At 43.4% G+C, this 18189-nt stretch overlaps 1 protein-coding gene across 1 annotated transcript in view; it reads left to right on the forward strand.

Moving 5' to 3' along the window:
* LOC144593848 (protein eyes shut homolog) overlaps window positions 1–18189 on the forward strand; it is a 348998-nt gene that overhangs the window by 290915 nt on the left and 39894 nt on the right. Inside the window, exons 14-16 of the mRNA XM_078399967.1 lie at window positions 8902–9098; window positions 11347–11438; window positions 13241–13391. Coding sequence (XP_078256093.1) covers window positions 8902–9098; window positions 11347–11438; window positions 13241–13391 — 440 coding nt within the window. The remainder of the gene's footprint in view (window positions 1–8901; window positions 9099–11346; window positions 11439–13240; window positions 13392–18189) is intronic.

The raw sequence follows: 18189 nt of genomic DNA on the forward strand, positions 1-18189 counted from the left end.
ACTTAGGAGCACGAAGAAGCCCTAATATTTTTAGATTTAGATTTAGAGATACAGCGCAGAAACAGGCCCTACGGCCCACCGGGTCTGCGCCGCCCAGCGATCCCCGCACACTAACACTATCCTACACCCACTAGGGATAATTTTTACATTTGCCCAGCCAATTAACCTACAAACCTACACTATCCTACACCCACTAGGGATAATGTTTACATTTGCCCAGCCAATTAACCTACATACCTGCACGTCTTTGGAGTGTGGGAGGAAACCGAAGATCTCGGAGAAAACCCACGCAGGTCACGGGGAGAACGTACAAACTCCATACAGAACAGCACCCGTAGTCAGGATCGAACCTGAGTCTCTGGCGCTGCATTCGCTGTAAGGCAGCAACTCTACCGCTGCGCCACCGTGATCGCGTTGCTCAATGTTCTAAGCAAGACCATAAACTAGGATGAAGAATCTGGAACAGCAACTATGATATTGATTGAGGCAGTCTGGACTAGTGGGTCTAACTGGTTAAAATAATAGTGATGCTTCCCATGAATTTGAGGAGGTGTGTAAGAGTCAATGCTTGTATGGGCATTCAGAAAATATTCAGTGGGGCTCCACATATGAATATGTTAACAAAAGTAAAAGTTGATGGGATTGGAAGGAATCTATAGCCTTGTACTGTGATGGTAAAAAGAGGGGGGCAACAGAGTCAGATGAAAGGAGACGATTAACACAATGTGTTTTCTATATTGCACTAGTCATCTCACCTTTTCACAGTTTATAAACAATGGAAAAACAGAATTGTTTATTTACGTTTAATGGCATGATTAAGTTAGATGGCAAACTAAAGAGTATAGCTGCGTGCAGAAGATTGTAAAGGGACTGCATGGTGGCACAGCAGTGCTGCCTTACAATGCTTTCAGCGCCAGAGATGTGGGTTTGAACCCGACTACGGGTGCTGTCGGCACGTTATCCCAGTGACTGTGTGGGTTTTCTCTGAGATCTTCGGTTTCCTCCCACACTCCGAAGACGTACAGATTTGTAGATTAATTGTCTTGGTATAAATGTGAATTGTCCCTAGCATGTGTACGATAGTGTTAATTTGCGGGGATCGCTAATCAGTGCGGACTCGGTGGACCGAAAGGCCTGTTTCTGCACTGTATCTCTAAACTAAACTAAACATATGTAGATGAATTGATTGGATGATACCATGGTAGATGATGCTCAGGGTGGGGAATTGTAAACTCATTCACTTTAGAGATAAGGAAGATAACTAAGTATTTTCCAAGTGGTCAAAAGGTAGGAATATGAGAGTAATATTTAAGAGTCCATATACAAAAATCACCAGGACTCAGTGGACTAATACAAGAAATAATTTAAAACATTACTAAAGCTTTGATGTTTATACAAAGAAAAATACAATGGATGAAATTATGTTTTAACAATAGAGAGACTGTCCCCATTCTGGAGATCACATGTCAGGAAGAATGTTTCGGCCTTAACAACGATATCGATTGATATTGTGATTGAAAGATATAGCATGGAAAGAGGCTCTTCGGCCCACTGACTCTATGCTGGCCATTGATCACCGGTTTTCACCAGTTCCATGACTCCCACTTGCTCATCCACTCCATACACAATAGAGGGCAATTTACAGAGGCCAATTAACCTACAAACCTGCATGTTCTTTGGGATGTGGGAAGAAATTGGAGCACCTGAAAGAAACCCATGTGGTTGAAGGGAGGACATGCAAACTCCACACTGGCAGCACCTTAGGTCAGAATCAAACCTGGGTCTCTGACACTGAGTACATAGAGCCAATAACCAGAATGAGACCAGGTGGAGTCGGCTACGGAGGTGAGGCTCATATCCACAAATGAAAAATGGTGATCCAATTGATACATTTAAGGTGATTAAAGCACACGGTACAATAGGGAGCAACCATGTCCACTAGTGAAGGAGTCCAGATAAAAAAGTTAGTATAACCGTACTATTAAAGTCAAACTATTGAGAAATATCCCACAATACTTCTGTGCAGAAAGGGAATAGAAAATCCTGAACTCTCTTCCCAAAAAACTATTGGGGCTGGTGATCTACTGAATTTCTGCATTGGGATCATTTACTGTTTGTTCGCTGCTCATCCATATTTCCATATTTCAGGTTCCATATTTTAAATTACGATTGGGAAATTGACATGTTTAAGATGTATATCATAATTTCAAAAGTCATAGGAGCAGAATTAGGCCATTTGGCCCATCGAGTCTACTCTGCCATTCAATCATGGCTGATCTTTCTTTCCCTCTCAACCTAATTCGCTTGCCTTCTCGCCACAACCCCTGACATCCTTATTAATCAAGAAACTATCAATATCCACTTTTAAAACACCCAATGAGTTGGCCTCCACAGCCTTCTGTGGCAGTGCATTCACTACCCTCTGACTAAAGAAATGCCTCCTCATCTCCTTTCTAAAATTATTTCCTATTATGAGACTGTGCCCTCTGGTCCTAGACTATCCTACTAGTGGAAACATCCTCTCCACATCCACTCTATCCAGGCCTTTCACTATTCGGTAAGTTTCAATGAGATTCCCCCTCATCTTTTTAAACTCCAGCGAGTACAGCCCCAGTGGTGTCAAATGCTCATCCTCGACGGGGTAATTCTTGTAAATCTCCTCTGGACCTTCTCCAATGCCAGCACATCCTTCCTCAGATATGGGCCCAATCTTGCTTACAATATTCCTAATGCAGTCTGACCAATGCCTTATAAGGTCTCAGCGTTACATCGTAGTTTTTATATTCTAGTCCACTCGAAATAAGTGCTAACATTGCATTTGCCTTCCTTAGTACCAATTCAACTTTCAAATTAAGCTAAGGTAGACACAAAATGCTGGAGTAACTCAACGGGACAGGCAGCTTCTCTGGAGAGAAGGAATGAGTGACTTTTCGGGTTGAGACGCTTCTTCGGACTAGTCATGGGAAAAAGAAATGAGAAATATAGACAGTGATGAAGAGAGATAAAGAATAATGAATGAAAGATATGCAAAAAAGTAACAATGATAAAGGAAACAGGCCATTGTTAGCTGTTTGCTAGGTGAGAATGAGAACCTGGTGTGACTTGGGTGGGAGAGGGATGAAGAGAGAGGGAATGCAGGGGTTACTTGAAGTTAGATAAATCAATATTCATACCACTAGGCTGTAAGCTGCCCAAGCCAAAATGTGAGATGCTGTTCCTCCAATTTGCATTTAGCCTCACTCTGACAATGGACAGAAAGGTCAGTGTGGGAGTGGGAAGGGGAATTAAAGTGTTAGGCAACCGGGAGAACAGGTAGGTCCTGCACCAGCACTGCCAAGTACCTTTACACCTCCGATTTCTGAATCCTCTCCCCATTTAGAAAAGAGTCTGTGACTTTATTCCCACTACCAAAGAGCACTGCACACTTTGCTACGCTGTATTCCATCTGTCACTTCTTTGCCCATTCTCCCAATACTTCAACCCTATGTGTCCCTCCACCTATCTTCAATCACCCTAACGTGAACCTTAAACAACATGCATCATATTGTCGGTTGTTTCCAATTAAATGTTTATTGGATCGATAAAATTATTTCTAATGTGTTGATTTTCTGCAGTCTAATAATCCCACAACATACAACTAATTCAACAACACAGATCCAAGTGGAACAGTCATTGCTTTTTTTTTTATTACAAAAAAGGTGCCAATTTGCACAGTTAAATATACATGTCACATGACTGAAAACAAAATAATGGCATTTAACTTTAGGGGTGCTGGTATGCTCTCTCAAACCACAGCACTGGGAATGTGTTACTGTTAGAGAGCTATGATCTGATTGAATGTTGGAATAGGTTTGTGAGACTGAATTACCTTTTCTTCTTATCTCTTACACTCTTATTTTTATGAGTGTTAAAATGCCATCTATGTATTAATGTATATTTATTATTTATATTCAATAAGATACAACACGATTGCAATAAGATTCTAAAACCATCTATATTTTCATTCATTATGTGTGACAGTTATTGGTAAATTGGTATTCCATACACTATCTTTGTGTCGTAGGTTAATTGGCTATGGGAATGATGCTGAATTCATGTAGGATTATTGGACTACAGAAGATCAACACATGAGAAACAATTTTATTGATTTAATAAACATTTATTCGAGGAAAAGGACACCAACAATATGATGCAAATTGTTTAAGGTTAAGGTTAGAGTAATTGATATGCATCTCAAACATGACAACTTCCCAATCTTAATTGAAAATGTGGATCCTTGTTAGTAGATAATAGCCCTATATTAGCAACTGGTCGATTGTTGTTTTGAACACTGGAAATTTGTACAGCCGTAGTGTCCAGAAAAAAGGTATGATTGGCACAGTCACCAAATGAACCTGAAACTTATTAGTATAAACAATCTTACAAAAGACAGCTTTGATGAGGATCTGCATGTGAGCTATTAACCCAAGTTCTCACCTGCCTATCAAGAGCTCGAGGTCCCACATGAAAGACGGGCAATATTGATGGATTCCTCAGAGCGTGCTGTGCTGTTGAAAGTGCAGAATGTTGAAACAAGGAACTGCACATGATGATTTTTTAAAAAGAGACACAAAGTACTGGAGTAACTCAGCAGGGCAGGCTGCATCCCTGGAGAATGCTTAAGAAATGTTCTTAGTCTTGAGCCTACAGTGTGCTCTTTAGTTCAAGATAATTTTCTCCCACGAATTTGATGAAAGTATGAACAGATTATATAATGCAGTAAATGAAACCAAACACCCAATATCAGTATGGATTGGCCTATCACTGGGTTACCAGCTGAATCAGTCAGAATTAATGTTTTTTTGGCAAATATATCAAGTCTGATTGGCTACGCTGCTGTCCATATAAACAATTGCACCCTACTTATTCTTCAATATCTTTTTATCCTCACAGCACCATATGAAAAAGAGTACGCTAATTTAACCCTTCAAGCCTATTTTGCAAACTAAGAATTATTCTGTTGCCTGCCCTTTTCATTTGGATCCTATGTGGTCTTGGAGAATATATTCTCTGAACTGATGTAGGGGAACCCAGTCCTATCTGGACATTCAAATTCTCTCTCAATATTTACATCAATTTTAATTGCATGGCACTGTGCTTACTTGAGGAACAGATCAAATTATGTTTCCTGGATGCTTTTGGGTTCAAAATGCTTTCAAACTTCCTTCACTCCCACCCTGCAGAGACATGAAATCAACCACTGTTCTTTTACTTGTCTTCTGCTCTTCTGGTTTGTGCCTGAGTTGTATTGCATCATGGGAAGCACTTATGAGACGCTCAACTCTGTTTCAATGTGTTAAAATTTTAAAAGTTACAAAGTTTTTGAAAATATGTTTAGCTGTCAGAAAGAATCTAAGCCTATTCCTTGGCAACTCAGAATATGATTTCTGTTTAATAGTCTAAACGTGTTCTCCTGGGCACCCTCTATACCTATCACATCCTGCTCCCCACTTCCTAACACACTCTCACATTCATAGTCATATGGTCACACAGTACAAAAACCGTCTCTTCGGCCCAACTCATCCATATCAACCAAAATGCACATCTGTGCTGGTCTCGTTCGACCCATTTCATTTTCAACCTTTCCTATCCATATACCTCCCCAAATGTCTTTTAAATGTTGTTATACCTGTAGTATCTTCCTCAAGCATTTCCTCTGGTACCTCATTCCTGATATGATGAGCGTTTGACAGCACTGGGCCTCTACTCACTGGGGTTTTGAAGGATGAGGGGGGGGACCTCATTGAAACATAAAATAATGAAAGGCATAAATAGAGTGGATGTGGAAAGGATGTTTCTACTGGTGGGGGAGTCTAGGACCAGTCATAGCCTCAGAATTAAAGGGCGCTCTTTTTGAAAGGAGGTGAGCAGTAGCTTATTTAGCCAGAGGGCAGTTAATCTGTGGAACTCATTGCCACAGAGGGCAGTGAAGGCCAAGCCAGTGGATATTTTTAAAGCAGAGATAGACAAATTCTTGATTAGAACAGGTGTCGTGTTATGGGGAGAAAGCAGGAAAATGGGATTAGGAGGCAGAGATCAGTCATGATTGAATGACGGAGTTGACTCGATGGGCCAAATGGCCTAATTCTACTCCCATAACGTGTGGGCTTGTGGATCACCACCTGTGGAAACCTGTCCATTGTCCCTTGTGCCATCATGGACACCACCAGATTTGCAAGGACTGCACTGACACTTGTAGTAAAGGCGACTCTCACAATAGGCTTTATTTCCAATGTCAAACAATAGAGTCTCTAAGGTACCGTGTGCTCTAGGGAGCAGTCCCTCATCATCAGCGAGGAGGCAAAGGCAACTTTGATCCATCCGAACAGCTTCCCCTGGCTTCAAGAGGAACTGCTGACAATCTCAGGTTTGTCTGGGTGGCTCAATCTTATTCTGAGCCTGAAAAAAACCCAGAAACACGGGTAGCAGGGTATCATCTATTTCCCCCTCCCCCATCTCCCCCTCCCCCATCTCCCCCTCCCCCATCTCCCCCATCCCCTCCCCCACCTCCCCCCCATCTCTCCCCCTCCCTCTCCTCCCCCCCTCCCCCCTCCCTCCCCCCCCTCCCTCCCTCCCCCTCCCCTCCCTCCCTCCCCCTCCCCCTCCCCCTCCCCTCCCCCTTCCCCCCCTCCCCCCCTCCCCCTCCCCCCCCCCTCCCCCTCCCCCTCCCCCTCCCCCCCCTCCCTCCCCCTCCCCCTCCCTCCCCCTCCCCCCCCCCCCCCTCCCCTCCCCTCCCCCCCCTCCCCTCCCCCCCCTCCCTTCCCCCCCTCCCCTCCCCTCCCGGGTTTATTTCCAAGGAGTAGGGCTGACGAGGTGCAGGTGAGTTGATCCAATAACCACTAATTGGAGACAGCTGAGGCTTGTTTGCCTGTGGCCTCAGTTGACTGCAGAGTGCTGGTGTTTTTCAGCAGCCAGGCAGTGCTTGTGCTGCTGCTCGTAGGCTTCCTCTGGTCTGTCTGCCAGTGATGTGGATCGGTGAGGCCCTTAGGGAGGATGTGTCATCACACGCTGTGCTCATTTACTCACACCAGCATTTGCTCAGGTAGTACCACAACTTCAAGATGTGCATCCTTGTGTTTAAGCCCTTCCACACCCTCAATCCCTCCTCTGTAACCTCTGTCAGTGGAGCAGCTGCTCAACTAATGGCTTTCCCCTCTTCCATTTGACCCGCAACACTTTTGGAGTTTGCCATAGTTTGTTAAGATTATAGAGTTGGTAATGAAAAATCTGGAATCAGCAGTTGTAAGCACTGTTGACACACTATTACAAAGATAATATTTCCAAGCTGGACAAGGTAAATTTAAATCAAGTCAAGCTGAGTTCATTGCCATGTGCACAAATACAGTGAGGTAAGGGTGCAATGTAAAAAGGTAAAGGAAATAACAAGCACAGAAAATGAAAGAGAGATATGCTAAAAAAAACAGGTGAAAGTGTATTTGCTGATTGGACCCATCTCATGATGTTCAGTTCCATTGGCCACAATGAGATTGACTATCAGAGGATGAGTACAACTAAGTGACTGACACAATCACACCAATTTAACCCAAGGAATCAATGGCAAATTGCTATTAAATTGAGGCTATTGCAGCAGAGCAGAGAATCGAACAAATCAGATGTATGTTGAACGGTTCATCTTTGAGCAAAAATATTGCAGATTTCAATAGAACACAGAATGCAGTAAGTAGATCTTTTTAATCAATTTCAACTTATTCCCAAGATCCAAGCATGTGACCTACTGGGCCTGGGATGAGAACATAAAATTAATGTGTGGATGGTGGTCCGTGGATGGAAGTGTGAGGACAGTTAATGTTGATGTAAATGGAGATTTCTATCTTCTATTTCCTCCCAATATTCTGAACAGTACAGCATAGGAACAGGCCCTATGGCCCACAATGTCTGTGCCAAATATGATCCCAAAACCAACTCTTGTCTGCCTGCATTCTCTACAAAACCCTGCATATCTGTGTGCTGAGCCCAAGGCCCTTAAATGCCACTATCATGTCTACCTCCACTGCAACTGTAATGTATGAGGTGATTTGCGATATGGTACATATAGTGTATTTAGAAGAAGCAGGCTACTGGAATTCTTCACCACTGGGTACTTTATCTTCCAATAGATGGGTCTTCTGTCATTGACAAGGAAAGAAAATAAATTGCCACAACTGGTGAAGTAGTAGATAAACTCTGGCCTTTTTACCTCCATTAGATTTCACAGTCTTGCCATGTATTTTAGGTATACCAAACTTCATAGCCAAAACTTCAGTGCCAAAGTTGCAATGAAGCAGATTCTGTCATCAAAACCTGGAGCATGTATATTATGAAAACATGGGCATTTTATTCAGTTTGGCTTGAGAAAGGATAAGTAATTTGATTTTGTTGAAAGCCTTTTATCTGAAACATTTATCTCTTTTGTTCTCCACAGATGCTGCCTGGCTGGCTGATTGTTCCCAGCAATTTCTATTTTTATTTCAGCTTTCTAGCATATTCAGCTTTTAATTTTTCAGTGCACAACATAGTGGCTAGCTGGTAGAGTTGTTGCCTCACAGCACCAGAGACCTGGGTTTGATCCTGACCTCGGGTGCTGCCTGTGTGGAGTATGCCAGTTCTCCCTGTAACCGCGCGTGTTTCCTCTGGATGCTCTGTTTTTCTCCTGCCTCCCAAGTCATGTGGGTGAATTGACTGCTGTAAAAAGTGCCTCGAATGTGCAAGGTGTGGATGAGAAGGTGGGATTATGTAGAACTCGTGTGAACAGGAGATCAATGGTCAGTGTGGTCTCAGTGGGCTGAAACATTTGTTTACAGGCTGTATCTCTAAGCTAGAAAGTCATCTCTGATAATGTTTCTGCTCTCTCGCCCTCTGCAGATTCCCAACTCAGTTATGCTCAATACCATGGGAATTCGCACTTGGAATTTTTAGGTTTCAATTTGCTACCTCAAAACAACATCTCGGTTCGATTCCAGACCTTCAGCTCCAGTGGAACACTCTTCTATGCTCAACAAAGCCAGACAGCAGCTGATGTTTTCTTCTTCAAGCTCTTTATTGAACAAGGCTTCTTGCAGGTACAAAGTGACTCCAGCTGTGATGAATGGTTCTGATTCTTACATTACAACCTTAACTAAATTGTGAGCAAACCTGTCGACATTTAATTTTCTTTGATATATCTTACACAGAAGATAATGAACTGCCCTGTGTCAATTCTCTACGGACCCTTCAGATTTTGTGAAGTACAAGTGTTTGATATTATAATTTGGCGAAATGATTTAAAGTAGATAAACAGGATAATCATATCACTTTTTAATCCTTCCACAAGGCTCAATGCTCAGTCTCTAAGGTGTGTGTGGATTATAGGGGTGGGGTGGGTTTCTGGAATTGGTTAGGAATGTATGGCAGGGCATTGCAATTGGCTGTCTTAACTCTGGACGAGAAGCAAGGTAAAATTGAGAAATCAAGGTTTTATTTTTCCAGAATTCTCCACGTGTCAAGGGAGATGGAATAAAATAAAGGTTTGAGTTTATAAGCATAGCAGACCTGATCTTCAGTTTAGTAGCCCATCCCTAAACACTTTACAGGGGCTGAAATCATACAAAATCTGACATCATGCCATACAGGGAGATGTTAGGTAGCAAAAACCTGGTTGAATATGGAAGTATGAGGGAGTGTAGCATTTCAAGAAAGAAAGATGATTCGAATAAAGATCATATAGAATCCGGGGAAGGTCTTGATGAGGTCATTTGTGAGGCGATGTTCCCCCTTGTGGTGGAATCAATTCATCAAGTAGGAGGGATATTTTCAAAATAATTGGTTGCCTGTTTACGATGAAGATGACGGAGAACTGCTTCCTTCCATGCACTGTGAATCTTTGGAACTCTCCATCCAAGAAAGTTGTGGAGACTGAATCGTGTGGTATTGGTTTATTATTGTCACGTACCAAAATACAATGGAAAAACTTTGTTTTGCGTGCTCTCCAGGTAGATCAAAACGTAGAACAGTCCAATTATACCATACATGAATACAGCAGGTGGTTGAAAAAAACAGGAAGGAAACAGAATGCAAAGTATAGTGTTGCAGCTACAGAGAAAAAGTGCAGAGAAAAAAAGTGCAAGGTAGATTGAAAGATCAGGAATACATCTTTAGCATGTGAGAAATTTGTTCAAGAGTCTGATAGCTGCTGGGAAGAAGCCTTTCTTGGATCTGGTGGTATGTGCTTTCAATCTTTTGTATCTTCTGTCTGATGTGAGGGGGGATAAGAGAGAATGTAGTGTGAGTGGTGCTTGATTATATTAGTTGCTTTCCTGAGGCAGCTTGAAGTGTAGATGGAGTCCATGGAGGGGAGGTAGGTTTGCTCAATTAACTGAGCTGCGTTCACAACTCCCTGCAACTTCTCACTGAAGGCAGAGGTTGATTTTGGAAGTGTTGGGGATGTGTGTATTGAAGGGAACAGTCAGCAAGGGGAGGTGTACCCAAGATTAGATTAGGCATGATCTTATTGCATGGCAGAGACAGCAAGGGTGTGTCGGGATGGGATATGGCCTACTCCCCTCCTTTTTTTCATGTTATGTTACAGAATCATACAGCATAGAAACAGTCCCTTTTGCCCAACTTGTCCATGCAGACCAAGGTGCCCCAACTATGCTCGCTCCACCTGCCCACGTTTGGTCGATGTATTTCTAAACCACCTCTATCCATGTACTTGTCCATGTTCGTACGGTTACCACAATGGAGATTAATGAGTAATGGGGGTGACTGCGACGTCTTGTTCAGTGCCAAAAAGGTGGTAAATATTCACGCTTGCTCATCACCATTGTTCAGGGGAGCAAGGTGGCACAAATGGTAGAGCTACTGACTCTTGGCTCCAGAGTCCCGGGTTCAATCCTTGCCTCGGATGTTGTTTGTATGGAGTCCCAATGTTCTCACTGCGACCCCATGGGTCTCCTTGGCTGCTCTCGGTTTCCTCCCACGTCCAATATCATCCCATTGTTTCAGTTGGTGTGTTAATTTGCAACTGATAATTGCCTCTTGTGTGTTGCTGTGTTTTAGAGTCTGAATGAGTTGATGGGAATGTGGGGAGAGTCAAATGAATTCAGTTTAGATCGGTGACAAAATAGGGTGGTGGTTGGCACAAAATTTGTGGGCTGAAGGGCGTGCTTCAGTGCTCACCAAGTATATAGAGGTGCATTTAAAAGCCCACCATATCAAGTAAATTGCAACTGAGGTAAAATTTTCTATTTGAAATGACAACTATCTTTACTTCCAAGTTTACTTTTTCTTGTTTTGCTTCCTTAAAGTCAAAAATTATTTTTTTTTCAGTTCCAGTTTTTATGCACGCCTCCAGGAGAAGTAAAGAGTGCAAACACGTCTGCAAAAGTCGACGATGGGAGGATGTATGTTGTTCACATCAGGTGAGAAGCCTTTTGTAGTTATACTTGCAGAATAAAAACTCTCACATTTACTGCAGGTGTGCCTTTTTGCCAGAGCTTTGGCATCACTAAGTGTTCCTTTATTTTCCGCTCTCTCATCTGAGTGGGTATTTCCCACAGACCATATTTACACATCAATTTCTCTGTGGAGGTCTAGCAACGTGGACTAAACTTTAAAGGTTTCTATGTGGTGAATTTAAATTGTTACGCTTCTCAAAAGCCTAAAACTTGGACCAGTTTCCAAGTGTTCAAGCAAGTCCCTGCTCAGATCTGCAGCCATCTATGCTTTGCTTATCCTGCAGTGCTGGGAGCTGCAGTTGGATTTTCACTCAATACAATGGATACAATCAGGGTCACAAAGCAGTACAATGTGATGTGATTGCTTTACCTCCTATGAGGAATTCAAGTATGACCATTTCTTAAGAGAAACAAGGAACTGTAGATACTGGTTTACAATTAAAGACGCAGAGTGTTGGAGTAACTCAGTGGGTTAGGCAGCATCTCCGGAGAAAAAGGAATAGGTGAAACGTCACCATTGTTGGGGGGGCAATGTGACACAAATGGTAAAGCTACTGACTCACAGCTCCAGAGTCCCGGGTGCAATCCTTTGGCACGCTGAGTTATTTCAACATACTGTGTCTGTCCTCTAGTAGATTGTTTGTTGGCTAAAAGCATGATTCTTCCTACTGGAGGTGTATTGAGTAACCTTCAGCTTTTTGTTAAATTCTAATTCATCTTGTAGTTGTCGTGCCGGATATCACTAAAGCTTGTGTCAGTGTCAAGAGTCAGGAGAGGGTCAATGGTGTTTAATCTTCATAAGAACAACAGAACAATGCAATTCTTGCAGCAGCTTAACAGGCCCATAAATGCAATACAGACAGATAAATATAAGAATTAAAAAATTAATAACTGCAAAACTATTGCAAAATACTAAAGTCCACACTGCAACCAAAGACAGTCCATAGAAGTTTATAGTCACGGAGGTTAGTGTTGTGTAGTGTTCAATAGCCTGATAGTTGTGGAGAAGAAACAATTCTTGAGCCTTATGGCCTGTCTTCAGATTCTTGGACCTTCTTCCCGATGGTGGGAGCAAACTGAAAGGGTGGCCAGTGTGTTGTGGGTCTTCGATATTGGCTGACGTTTTAAGGCTGCTTCTCCTATAAAACCCCTTGCTGATGCTAAGGTCAGTACCTGTGATGGACACAGGAGTGTCTACCAGTCTCTGTAATCTCCCTTGTTTCTGGGCATTTGGGTTGCCGAAACCAGACCATGATGAAACACACGATTCTTTTCCCAAGGCCCTGGATATCTTTTATTTTCTGCAGTTAATGATTTATTCAATTTCTCTTCTGAAGTGATTATTGGACAGCTACACATTTTTATATTGAAACATAGAATATAAAATGAGCAATGTTCAGCAAGCAGTTAAGAAATCAAAGCATGTATACGCAATGCGGAGTTTATTTGCTGGCTTTGTAAACTTATTGTGCTGTTGCCATTGCATCTATGATCTGGATAGGTCAGAATGAATGAATGAGGGAAGTTTTAAGTTACATGCAATTTGTATTGAACTTCAATGATTTAACTCTCAGAACTAGCTACGTGGCTGTACAATTACCTTCTGAAATAAACAATGCATTGTATTTTAGAATAAAATCAACGCGCATCTAACCACATTTATTTACATTTTTAGGTGCCAAAAGTTGAGCTTGAATATAAAATTTATTGACATTCATGCCTTATATGTAAAAATATTTAATTTTCTGTTATAATGTTTCACACAGACAAGACCTACGTCCTTGCAATGCTGCAGTCACATTATCTGGAGTTACCATGGTGACCAGCACATCCCACAATATCTGGTCTCGTCTCATCAATCAACAGACAGGGCCAGTCTTTGTAGGCGGCCTACCAATCAGCTACCACCCAAATCAGGTAAGGCATCAGATCCTCCAACATGCCTCTGTTAGATATTTTATTCCTTTATGTTTCTGATGCAGAATGAAGAATCAAGAGGCAGCACAGAGACGCAGCGGTAGAGCTGCTGCCTCACAGCACCAGAGACTGGTTCGATCCTGACCTTGGGTGCTGTCTGTGCGGAGTTTGCACGCTCTTCCTGTAACTGCGTGGGTTTTCTCCCACATCCCAAAGACTTGCGGGGTTGCAGGTTAATTGGTCACTGTAGTTGCCACTAGTGTGAAGGGAATGGATGCAAAAAGTGAGAAAACATAGAACTAGTGTGATCGAAGGTTGGCATGGATTCTGTGGGAAAAGGGCCTGTTTCCATGCTGTATTTGTTTAAAATTCTGGCCTTTAGCAGAAGGCTTTGGCCTCATGGTGAACGTATCAAAAAAGCAAGCAATTACATCCTTTCTTTATTTTCCAACATATTCCTAAAGATATTTTTGAGCAAGCTTCCATCGTCCCATTAGGCACATCATCGCATTACAATTTGCTATGAAGATTTTCCTTATCTTCTTTTCCATAAGACATGGGAGCAGAATTAGGTAATTTGGCCATCGAGTCTAGTTCACTATTCAATCACTGCTGATCTATTCTTCCCTCTCAACCACATTATCCTGCCTTCTCCCTATAACCTTTGACGCCCTCATTTTCTTTACTTACTTTATCAATGTGTGAATGTTGGTTTATCAAATAGTGAAACAGTTTTTGCCAACTATTCTGTCAAATCCATTTCTTACTTAGAACATCTCTAAAGGTAGGGACCTGGAGAGTATTGTAGAATGCGGGGACCAAGGAATACCAATACATCGTTCCCAGAAAGTGGTGCAGTAAGTGGACAGGATGTTGCAGAAGGCTTTTGGCACACTGGTTTTCATCAGTAAGGGCAATGTGTATAGAAGTCAGGATGTTATATTATAGTTGCACAAGATGTTGGTGTGCTTGCACTTGGAGTATTGTGATTAGTTTAGCTCACCCTGTTATAGAAAAGACACCATTAAGCTGGAGAGAGTGCAGAAAAGATTTGCGATGATGTTGCCAAGATTTAAGGGACTGAGCTATAGGGAGAGATTGGGCAGGCTAGGACTTTATTCCTAAAGAGATTGAAGGATAATCTTATAGTGATGTATAAAATCACGAGGAGCATAGATAGAGTGAATGCACACTTTATTTCCCGGTGTAGGGGAATAAAAAAACTGGAGGGCATAAGTTTAAGGTGGGACAGGCAAGATTTAACAAGAACCTGAGGGGATACAGAGGGCGGTGGGTAAATGGACTGAGCTGCCAGCAGAAGTGGTTGTGGCAGATATTTGGAAACATTTAAAAGACATTTGAACAGGTTCATGGATAGGAAAGGTTTAGAGAAGTATGGGTTCAACATGAACAAATGGGACTAGTGTAGATTGGTATTTTGTTTGGCATGGATGAGTTGGACTGATGGGCCTGTTTCCATCTTGCTGATACTAGGACTTGATAATTATAACTAAGATTCCTCAACCAGCGTTTCTCAACCGGGGTTCCCCAGAACCCAGGGGTTCCACGAGAGGTCGCTAGGGGTTCCGAGAGAAATAGTGATAAATAGGCTAATCATATGTAAATGCATATTTTAGTCATTTTTGTGTTTAATTTCATATTTGTAATTTTATTATACACATACGGCATATTCTTGGAAAATTCTTGGGTATTATAATAAAGTCTTCAACCGGTTATCTATTTACCCTCGCTGTCGGCCGCGTTCAACGTCACAATGGGACCTGCCCCAGTGACGGGAGTGGTGGCCAATGAGGACAAGGGGGGTGCCAGCTGAAACATTAATAAATGCACTCCCCTTCCCCCCCCCGGTGTGCCCCGCACCTGACCTTCCTCCCGTGGTGCGGCACGGCGGCAGACGGTCAAACAAGGTGGCCATGGCCGCCGAGCTGCCGCTACAGGAGAGGTTTCCACCCAACGGGTCCACAACTCACTATGGCCGACGCGATGGCCGCCCGGGGCTGAGGTGAGTGGCTCCCTCTCCCCTTTCCTGTCCTCCCTCGGCCCATGGGGACACTCCCTGGCTGCCAAAGGGTCCATGAGCCGTCAGTTGGGGGAGGGTTGCCGGGCCCGCAGGAGAGGCTTGCACCCAACGATGTTTGCCGCGCACGCAGGAGAGGTTTGCACAGAGGGTTCAGTTTTATTTGTTTAAGTGGTATTTATCAAGTTAATAAAGATATATAATAATTTTTATGTAGGGGTTCCCTGAGACTTGTAAATAATTTCAAGGGTAAAAAGGTTGAGAAACGCTGCTCTAAACCTTTATTCTTGAAAGAGAACAACCTCAACTTTTCTAATTATTTCGTGGACTTCCATCATAGTTCTAGTCCAGCAAATCCAGTGTGCTCCCTCATTTGACTACTGCATCCTCGAGCATTTTGACCAGACTTAAACCATGTCAATTGTAACACAGCAATGTCCCATGCTCAGGAATGGCAGAATGACTGGACAACTTATTCGAGCTGAGATTTCGGTATAGATGTTGACTAAGGCCCTGGACAAAAATCCTCTGTTCCTGTTCATCTTGCAAATTATGTCATTGGATTTTATATTGTTCATTAATGTCAGCCTTCTAACAACTTTCAAATCTTCAATTGTGCAGATCAAAAGAAAAAACATGTCACTGTGGTTACTGACTAAGGACTAAGAATTGCCATACTCTTCTGTCATTTAATCATCTTCATTAGGAATCCATTTTCAAGTCACTCCATGGATATCCCTTCATCCCAAACCTACCATGCTACTCTTTAATAACTGTGGCAGATTTGTAACAAATAAAAACAAATTAAGATCTGAATCGATGAAATGTTTAAGTGGGGGGAAAAAAACTGCAGATGCTGGTTTAAATCGAAGGTAGACACAAAATGCTGGAGTAACTCAGTGGGTCAGGCAGCATCTCGGGAGAGAAGGAATGGGTGACGTTTCGGGTCGAGAACCTTCTGACTAATGTCAGGGGAGGGGGCGGGACAAAGATAGGATGTAGTCGGAGACAGGAAGACTAGAAGGAGAACTGGGAAACCCACTGACTCCCATAGCTATCTTGACTACACTGAGGAATTAGGAGTAGGGGAGAGTAGGGGCCACCACCAACGGGATCCCACCACTGGCCACATCTTCCCATCTCCACCCCTTTCTACTTTCCGCAGAGACCGTTCCCTCCAAAACTCCCTGGTCCACTCGTCCCTTCCCACCTAAACCGCCCCCCCCCCAGATACTTTCCCCTGCAACCGCAGGAGACACAACACCTGTCCCTTTACCTCCACCCTCGATTCCATCCAAGGACCCAAACAGTCTTTCCAGGTGAGACAGAGATTCACCTGCATGTCCTCAAACATCATCTATTGTATCCGCTGTTCCAGATGTCAACTTCTCTTCATCGGCGAGACCAAGCGCAGGCTCGGCGATTGTTTGAATGAATGAATGTTTATTGGCCAAGTATGCAGATACAAGGAATGTGCCTTGGTGCTCCGCTCACAAATGACAACACAAACATACAGTTAACAATTAAGAATAAAGCATAAACACATCAAAACAATAAGGATACAACATTACGGTCTAAACATGTGGGTGAAAATAAACCAGAGCAAAAAAGAGACTTTGGTTATTGAGTAGAACTATCACTCATGGGGAAAAAAGCTGTTTTTATGTCTGGCTGTGGCTGCCTTGACAGTCCAGAATCGCCTTTCAGAGGGAAATGTTTTGAAGAGTTTGTGGCCAGGGTGAGAGGGGTCAGAGATGATCTTCCCCGCTCGCTTCCTGGCTCTTGCAGTGTACAGTTCGTCAATGGGGGGAAGGTTGCAGCCAACAACCTTCTCAGCTGTGCGAACGATCCGTTGCAGCCTCCGGATGTCGTGCTTGGTGGCTGAGCCAAACCAGACCATGATGGAGAAGGTGAGGACAGACTCAATGATAGCAGTATAGCATTGGACCATCATTGCCTGTGGCAGATTCTTCAGTTACCGCAGGAAGTACATCCTCTGTTGGGCCTTTTTGACTGTGGAGTCGATGGTGGCCCCCCATTTAAGGTCCCTGGAGATGATGGTTCCAAGGAACTTAAATGATTCCACAGATGTGACTACGGTGTTGTTGATGGTGAGTGGTGGGGGGGGGGGGAGGGGAGGGGGAATCTCTTTGAAAGTCTATAATTAGTTCCACTTTCTTGAGAGCATTGAGCTCCAGGTTGTTGCGATGGCACCAGGACGCCAGCTGTGTCACTTCCCATCTGTAGGCAGATTCCTCCCCATCCTGGATCAGTCCAATCAGGGTTGTGTCATCTGCAAATTTGAGGAGCTTGACAGAGGAGTCTGTGGAGGTGTAGTCGTTGGTGTAGAGAGAGTAAAGGAGAGGGGAGAGTACGCAGCCTTGCGGAGCTCCTATGCTGAGGGTCTGCGGGTCCGTGGTGTGCTCTCCCAGTCTCACATGCTGCTTCCTGTCCCTCAGGAAGCTGATGATCCACTGACAGAGGGGTTCAGGCTCTGTCAACTGGGAGAGTTTGTAGTGTAGTAGCTCTGGCACAATGGTGTTAAAAGCAGAGCTAAAGTCCACAAACAGAATCCTGGCATAGGTCCCCTTGTGGTCTAGGTGCTGGAGGATGAAATGCAGGCTGAGATTGACTGTCGTCCACCTCTGAACACCTCTGCTCAGTCTGTCTCAACCAGCCTGATCTCCTGGTGGCTCAGCATTTCAACTCCCCCTCCCATTCCCAGTCTGACCTTTCTGTCCTGGGCATCCTCCATTGCCA

Source organism: Rhinoraja longicauda, chromosome 5 (genome assembly GCF_053455715.1).
Source record: "Rhinoraja longicauda isolate Sanriku21f chromosome 5, sRhiLon1.1, whole genome shotgun sequence".
Lineage (NCBI taxonomy): Eukaryota > Metazoa > Chordata > Chondrichthyes > Rajiformes > Arhynchobatidae > Rhinoraja > Rhinoraja longicauda.